The 8,627-nt window shown below is 42.1% G+C and overlaps 1 protein-coding gene across 2 annotated transcripts; it reads left to right on the top strand.

The window, feature by feature from the left end:
- The first annotated feature begins 2,726 nt into the window (after positions 1-2,726).
- Positions 2,727-8,111, top strand: LOC127298512 (glutamate receptor 2.5). 2 transcript variants are annotated; one of them, XM_051328364.2, is made up of 4 exons: positions 2,728-3,126; positions 4,067-5,349; positions 6,341-7,084; positions 7,335-8,111. In XM_051328364.2, the coding sequence occupies exons 1-4, from the start codon at positions 2,841-2,843 to the stop codon at positions 7,860-7,862; spliced, it is 2,841 nt and encodes a 946-aa protein (XP_051184324.1). In that variant the 5' UTR covers positions 2,728-2,840; the 3' UTR covers positions 7,863-8,111. The 2 variants fall into 2 exon arrangements, with proteins under 2 accessions (XP_071675961.1, XP_051184324.1); XM_071819860.1 differs by lacking the exon at positions 6,341-7,084 and having other exon boundaries at positions 2,727-3,126.
- Positions 8,112-8,627: the final 516 nt, after the last annotated feature.

Here is an 8,627-nt window from a genome sequence, read left to right on the forward strand (position 1 = left end):
ATAAGCCTTTTTCTACTAGTGCTAGCCAGGCCATACGCCGACGGCCCCGACCTTTGGCCGTCGGGGTATCAACAGGTCGTCGGCGCCTTGCGCCATTCCTGTAGTGTCAGAGCGTTCTGACAAATATCGTCAAGATTCTGAAATTTCTCATAAGCTTATTGAGATAGAGGCAGGTGGGATAAATCTTCAAGGTATTCAATGTTTGCCCAGTTGTTCAACTGTAATGTCAGTTTGCCTTGCATAAGTGATTAAGTGAGTCAATTGTTGCTGCATGCATGTATCTCTCCACATATCAGTCCAAAAGAAAGCTATTCTTCCATTGCCTAAGTTGCATCTGGACATGGATTTGTAAAGAAACCATGTGTGGTCTGATGTGCACGGTTTTTAACGTGTGGTGGAAGGAGGAGTCTGCAGTCGACGAAGCTTTATTTCTCCCCACCATGCACTTGTTCAACCGATTGTCATCTTCTCTCGTTTGAAACAATTTGCATTTTCCGGCTTATGGTACATTGCATTTTACGTTCGCGGAACATCACATGCGTTAGTTGCAGTTTCGTTTGATAACTTAAGCCGTTGAAACTCGGTTCCGAAAACGACGGGGTGCGAGAACGAGAAAGATCCACGCCCCACACTCACGGTGTTCCTATAGGTAGCTAGAGAACAGCAATGCTTCCTATCCACTGCCCTGAGATTCTAGATCAGTCACCATCGATTCCACTCGGCGTCGTTCTCACGCCTAGCTTGCTTTCGCTCGTTACCAACTGACATTGATTTACCGCGTCTTCTGTGGTGCATTGCTGCTGAAGAAAAGTTCAGCTGGTCGTTGGAACACGGTGTGCTGTTCAATTAATACAGAGTGGAGGAAGTACACAATTTAGCGACCAACCATGACAATTTGACAATCGATCATCCGGTGTTCCATTTGCAGTGGGAGGGATGAGATCGGGGACCAGTCATCTTGTCTCAGTAACTTCATTTGAACCCGCACGCTAGCTGCCCCCTAATCTCCCATGCGAAGCAGACACACCGGAATGTGACATGGATTTATTTATGTACTCCCTCCGTCTAAAAATAGTTGGGACACTTATTTTTAGACGGAGAAAATATTATTGCAAGACTATTTTAATATGTGATCTCCATGGAACTAATCTGGTCTGGCATGCAAGGTTCAGCGGTCGTCCCTACAGGGCGACCAATGTAAGAAATGGTTTTCAAATCCCAAAAATTCAAAATAAATTTATCTCTTAAACCATTAATCTATGGACGATATGTATTCATCGTTGGGTTCGCCTCGATGAGTACTTGAAGACAAGATCACGTCTTAATTTATTTTGACAATTTTTCATTGGTAGTTGCTAAATTATAATATTTTTACCGATGTGTATAATTGAAATATGATTTTACATGTTATTTTTGTCATATCACTGATCTATGTATCCAGACGGCGAATATTTTATACAGTCTTAACATGTAAAAAATGGCATTACCATCATGCAAGGATTACATTGATGAACATCGACTAGTGTCGAAATCATTTGATCTTTACATAGTAACCATTTGATGTTACCTTGTTAACCATAAAGAGCGACTAGGGTTGTTTTTTTAAAATAAAACAAGGGTTCTAGTTTCAAAGATCTTGTCGAGACAAATCAATTTTTTTTTTGAGAAACACGGTACAAACACGAACACTCACATACACGCGCATACACTTACCCCTATCAATGCACACCCTACCCCTATGAGCACCTCCGGAAGACTGAGCCGGCGGATTTTGGATCTTGAAATTGACGAAGTCACCACAGGCGCCTCGCTGTCGACGGGAATATCGCCTCCCACTGAATGAATATTTTGTCTTTATGAAACACACAGATGTCAAACCTGAGGGTTTGAACTCTGGTGGGCTTGGGGTACAACCACCCAACCTCATGTTGGTTCTCAAAATATTTTAAAATTTAATCTGTACACATAGTATATGTGATTATATGCATTTTTTTGAAAAGGGAGCAAAGGCCCGGTCTCTGCATAAATCGATGTACATAGCCTTTTAAAGTATTATTCAGAGTAACATAATGACATAGTTATATATGCATAGAAAGTAATCTCGATGGTCGAGTTGCCATATTATGGACTATATACAAGAAAAAAGTTTGTCTAAAGCATGTGCCCTTGTATATCTTGGGTCCAGATCTAGATAACCGTTGGTCTTTCTATCATTGTAGTATTACTTACTTCCTCCGTTCGAAAATATAAGCCGTTCTTAAATTTCGCTTGTCCACAACTTAGAACTTTGACTATAATTTATACTTATAATATGTTCATTATATAAATGTATATGAAATGAATGAGATTTGTATGGAGGATGCAACGATACCATTTTTTCGATAAAGAGCATATATTAATATCGCGAAGATACCAATGATTTTGTATATATTAGCGGTCAAAGATCTACATCGATGAATCGTGCACACAAATGTGTCTCTTATATTTGAGGATGGAGGAAATACTGTATTATTTAATTTATCCACCACGCCAACGATAGCAGCCAAACAAAACATTATCGAAAAAAAAGCAGCCAAACAAAAGTACGACAAGTAGTTTCACGTTTATTTCAATCGTCCATGGTCGGCAGCTAGCGACCAGAAGATACAACTAGTTGAGAGCGAGTTCGGATGGGAGGAGGGTTGGCTGGTTCTCCGTACGTACGCGCATGTAAAGGCAGCAACACCAAGTCAGAAGAGGAAACTAAAAAAAAAAAAGCCATCGATCAAGTACTTCATCAAACGTAGCAGAGCTGCCACCTGCCAGCTTGGACTAGTGCTAGCAACTTTAGGCATCGATCCATGACGGCAGCGACGCTCCTCGCCCTGCTGCTTCTTCTCGTCGCCGGCGCTTATGGTATCGCGGCACAGGGCGGCGGCGCGGCAGGAACTCGGCCGCGGCGGCAGCAGGTGGTGGACGTGGGGGTGATCTTGGACAGGAAGACATGGGTGGGGAACATGAGCTGGACGTGCATCGAGCTGGCCCTGGAAGAGTTCTATGCTCACCCTAGCCACGCCAACCACAGCACCAGGCTGAAACTCCACCTCAGGGACACCGTCGTCGACGCCGTCAGTGCCGCAGCCGCAGGTACGTGCGCACGCACTTTTTTCTGTGTGTAACTGCGTAACTATAACTCTTTCATTGCCTCGAAGCAAAAGCACTGTACTTCTGTACCTCCTCTGATTGTCCTGTCCCGGTGGTTTGGGCTAGTTGAATTTAGTTCGTAAGTAGTCTACTTTTAGTATGTAGTTCACTCATCTTTGTCTGTATGTATTCAACTTTAAAATATCTAAACAGTGAACAGAGATTAGAATTTAGAAAGCCCTGGAATCCGAACTACTCCAAAATTTCCAATTGTTCGGAGTAGAAGACTGCCGATCTTTCAGTTTCTACCATGTATGGATTTCGACCTTAAGTATAGCATGCATGCTATTGACATGCATGCTTCATGGTGGTGTGTGGCATCGACGACGCGGCTCCTTATCGTGACCGGCCGCATGGCGTCGTCTTCTCTGAACCTAAGTACGCCATGGCCGGTTAACCGTAGACCTTGCCGTAAATTCACAGGCCTTGAAGTCGTCGCCCAGATTCACTCGACGACTGCTCTGATTGTTGTTGCGCAATTTATCGCGGCTCTGGAAGACCACGGCCAAACCTCTGGACAAGAACGTGTTAGATTAGATGGAGGCCGGGGCGCCGGGCTAAAGGGCCTTCACGCGGCAGCAGAGTGCAGTTTCTGGCCCTTGTCCTGGGGTGACATCCCTTATTTGAACTTGAACTTGTCTGTTAGGCTATTGGATTTTTCCTAAGTAACAAATATGTTTACATGATATATATCCTCCACATATAAACCTGTCATCGTTGTTTCAATGCCTTTATCTATTTAATGCCAGACACACTGTGCCTTACATCTAAAAAGTTAGGCAATCTGACAATGCGTGTTCCAATGCTTTCCCCACCGCAGATTTTCCTTATGAATAAGAGGCCTTAGTATGAAATATGTTTCTAACTAATATCAGCATTGCAGGGGTTTATCTACTGAAAAATGTCAGTGTGCGAGCGATCGTTGGGCCACAGACGTCAACTCAGGCTAAATTTCTTGCGCAGCTCGGGAACAAATCATCGGTTCCGATTATTTCACTCGCCTCTGGTGGCCATTCACGATCTGGACTAAATCCATACTTCATACGGATGGCGTGGAACGACTCCGCTCAAGCAAAGGCTATCGCCTCAATTGTTCAAAGATACAATTATAGGGAAGTCATCCCTGTATATGAGGATGATGATTCCAATATCAAATTCATTCCTGACCTTGTTGACTCCCTCAGACAAGTTGACACTCGTGTCTCGTACAGGTGCAAGATCCATCCTTCAGCTAAAGACGATGACATCATGAGAGCTATCTCAAGCTTGAGAGACCATTGGACAAGTGTATTCGTTGTGCGTTTGTCGAATACGTTAGCTCTTAAATTTTTTCAGCTTGCTAAAAAAGAAGAGATGATGAGTCCGGGATTTGTATGGATTACTGCATATGGCTTGACAGATATCTTTGATGTCGTCGGTTCTCCTGCTCTTGATGTGATGCAAGGAGTCCTTGGGGTGAAACCTCATGTTCAAGATACTATGGAGCTTCAAAGCTTCAGACAGAGATGGCGCAAGAAGTACCGATCAGAAAATCCAGGCACCTCATTAAGTGGACCTACAGTGTCTGGCCTCTATGCTTACGATACCATATGGGCCTTAGCATTAGCAGCAGAGGAAGCTGGATTTGTGAAATCAGACTTTGGGCTGTCTACAACAAATAATGGATCCACTGACTTTGAGAGAATAGATACTTCAAAGGCTGCTAAAAAACTGAGAGATTCACTCTTGCACGTCAATTTTCTAGGCATCAGCGGAAGATTTCAGATTGAAGACATGCAATTAGTATCAGCAAGTTACTCCATAGTTAACATTGTTGGTCAGAAGGGAAGAGTAGTCGGTTTCTGGACTCCAGGATCTGGTATCTCTAGTAGTCTAAATATGACTGCTGACATTCACACCATCATATGGCCGGGTGATACGGACACTCGACCTAGAGGTTGGCTATTTCCAAGGAATAAAACTCTTAACATAGCCATACCTGCGAAAGGTGGGTATGGCGAATTTGTCAGATATGAAAATGACCCGAAAGGGTTCTCCATCGATGTATTTCAGGAAGTAGTTGCTTCTTTACCCTACAAAGTACCAATGTACTACCTTCCATTTGAAGATGGGAGAGGAGAGAATAATGGAACTCTTGATAAACTTGTCTACAAAGTTTATCTTAAGGTATGTGTGGACTTCTCTTTGTTGCACTTCGCGTTCAGAGAACACTTTACAATTTATCTATTTAATCAACTAATAAGTACTTAATGACCACATCCAATTAGCAAAAGCCTAAATTCATAGTTTTAAAGATTATTTTCTCACGAACATGTGCATGCAAAAAATAAAAATAAAAATAAAAGTTATTCCACAATTTTTAGAAACAGAGACAAAAGCTTACCTCAATCTATTAATTGAGAAGAAGAGAATGCCCCGAAAACCGGGTGAAACCCGTCACAACAACACACACGATCACATTCTAACAACTCTAAAAGGATGAAACTCCATGACTGCCTCGACGCACCAACAAATCCGCCCAACACACTACAACTGAAAACCTTTGACACATAGAGTCAACACCTTGCAAAGAACCCTGCTTGAAACACAACAGGGGATTCAGACCCAAGAACAAAGACATCGGGCACAACATCTCCAGAAGATGAGATATTCATCAAGCATCCGTGTATAGCTTAATTGAGACACACTCTTCTTCAATTTATGTGCACACACCAACCGAAAAAGTAAAATAGTTATTAATCTTAATTTGTACAGTACAAACGTAGGCGCTCACATACACGTGTATACACTCACCCCTATGAACGCACACACGCAAACCCTACCCCTATGAGCACCTCCGGAAGACTGAGCCGGCGGATTGGATTTTGAAATTGACGAAGTCACCACAGGCGCCTCGCTGTCGACGGGAACGTCGCCTCCCACTAAATGAATATTCCGCCTTTATGAGACACACAGATGTCAAACCCGAGGTTTGAACTCTGGTGGGCTGAGGATATAACCATCCTCCTAACCACCCAACCTCAGGTTGGTTCTCATAGACAAGTGATTTTGATTGCTTAGCACTCCTAGTTCAGCCTGATTGTTCTATATAAACTTCTAAAGCCTTATAATATCTATTCGAAAGTTTCTCAACCCACTTCATATCTTTTCATGACAGGAATTTGATGCAGTGGTAGGTGATATAACAATCTTGGCCAACCGTTCTTTATATGTGGACTTTACTCTTCCTTATACAGAGTCAGGGGTGCGCATGCTGGTTCCGGTGCTAGACCGGAGGAAGAAGACTCCATGGACATTCCTAAAGCCTTTGACAACTGAATTATGGTTAGGAACTGGGGCATTTGTTATCTACACTGGTTTTGTAGTCTGGTATATTGAGCGAAGAACAAAGAAAGAATTCAGAGTCCCAGTAACTCAAAATGAAGAGGGAAATTTCGAAGGCCCCCTAGCCACTCAAATTGGAAAGGTCTTCTACTTTTCCTTCTCAACGCTCGTATTTTCTCATAAGGAAGGGATGACAAACAACTTATCAAGACTTGTAGTAATAGTTTGGCTTTTTGTGGTGCTGATAGTTCAGCAGAGTTACACTGCAAGTTTAAGCTCAATTCTGACAGTGGAACAACTTCAGCCAACATTCACCAGTTTAGAGGAAGTTATCAGCAAAGGGAGCCATGTAGGCTACCCTAGTGGTTCATTCATACCTGTGCTTTTGAGATGTTTGAAAATCGACGAATCAAAGATGATCGCCATAGACTCTGCGGAGAAAGTCCATGAAGCCTTATCAACTGGAAAAGTAGCGGTTATCGTTGATGAGATACCATACCTTAAGCTGTTCCTTAAAAAGTACTGCGACAACTACACTATGACTGGACCAACATACAAGTACAACGGATTTGGTTTTGTGAGTACCATTTCTTTAAACTGTTGTACAGTAGTATATCTCTGACTCTGCTAAATCCTAGACGATTTATATAATTTTCTTCTACCTTATTGTAGGATCCTTTTAGTAGCTCAAATATTTAGCATAACTGACTCATATTCATTTTGAGCAGGTATAGATGATACTGTAGCTTTCTCAGAGCTATGTCAGGTTTGCATTTCACCACTTACGCCTTTTCTGATGCTTATTTGGGTGCTACTTACATGTACAGGCATTCGCTCAAGGCTCTCCACTCACAGCTGATATATCTAGGGGGATACTGAAACTTCAATCAAATGGCAGAATGGTGGAGCTGCAGAAAAATTTGTATGGCGACAAGTCATGCCCAGACATAGATGACTCCCAAACTTCAAGCAGCCTTACATTGCGCAGCTTTCAAGCGTTGTTCATTTTCTCAGGGGCATGTTCAGTGGGTGCATTGTTCCTGGATGTTGTCAGAACTTATTACCGTGCACATGGATCGAACAGTGCAAGCAGGAGTCCTTCTAACACTCCAGATAATGATGAGCCCACAATGCCTGTTGGTAGTACAGGTGATACAGGAAGCCCACCAGAAGGAGAAGAAAACCCTGGTAGGGATCTTTTTGATGCAGGACGAGAGTCATATTCACTCATCAGGGGGCATAGGGAAAGACGTATTTTGTCTCACAGTGGGAGTTCATTGCGCCGGAGGCAGATAGAATTATCTAATGAACAACATGGTGAGTTGATTGCGCTGGAGGAAGATAGATCGTTGTAAGGATTTGTTGGCTTAACATTACATTTATGTTTATGTTTAGCTCTTTTGAATGCGTATCTCTTTTGCCACATTAGAAACTAATCAAAACTGTGAAGAGCAAGCAATTCTCATGCTTTTGATTCCAAGAAAATGTAATTTTGTAGCATGCATGCATGTTGATTTCTGCATCCCCCAAAGTGCAGTCAGATTATCAAATGGTGATGTATTGTAAGATCTGCTCATGGCATTAATTTGGCTAGTTTTATATCACTGTCACTTCATGCATGCTTGCTGATGGGACTGATTGAGAACCGAGGGCTAGTTCTGCCCACGTGCGTTTGAGTCTGGGCTGCACGAATTCTGCCTGGTTATATCCGCGTTAACTCATGGAGTGGTTTAATCCTTTCTAACAATGGGCATCTAAAGTATTAACTCTGGCCCATTTAGTTAATGGGTCGGGAGTGGTGTTTTGGAACATGGGAGCATATGCTCCCTCTATTTTAAAATTCATGTTACACATATTTTGAATTTAAAAAAAAAATTAAACGAAAAATTCGCATGTACATCTTCACGTGCTACGCGCTCACAAAGTTGTTTCATAAAAAATGGACTTATCATGTGACGTGTGTAAAAAAGACAAAACTCAGTGCTAAAAATAATGTTTTTTACAAGATAAATTTTCTCTTTTTTACATAGACGACAAAAAATATTGATTTTTCGTGAAACTTGACGAATGCACATATATTATGGAGATGTACATGTAGATTTTTTTGTCAAAAAATTTCG

This window comes from Lolium perenne, chromosome 5, assembly GCF_019359855.2.
Source record: "Lolium perenne isolate Kyuss_39 chromosome 5, Kyuss_2.0, whole genome shotgun sequence".
Classification (NCBI taxonomy): Eukaryota; Viridiplantae; Streptophyta; class Magnoliopsida; order Poales; family Poaceae; genus Lolium; species Lolium perenne.

Bases quoted from the DNA above. Each gene is read 5' to 3' on its own strand.
- LOC127298512 (XM_051328364.2), top strand. From the start codon at position 2,841: ATGACGGCAGCGACGCTCCTCGCCCTGCTGCTTCTTCTCGTCGCCGGC. The intron at 3,127-4,066 runs GTACGTGCGCAC...TCAGCATTGCAG, and splicing joins CGTCAGTGCCGCAGCCGCAG to GGGTTTATCTACTGAAAAAT. The intron at 7,085-7,334 runs GTGAGTACCATT...TTACATGTACAG, and splicing joins AGTACAACGGATTTGGTTTT to GCATTCGCTCAAGGCTCTCC.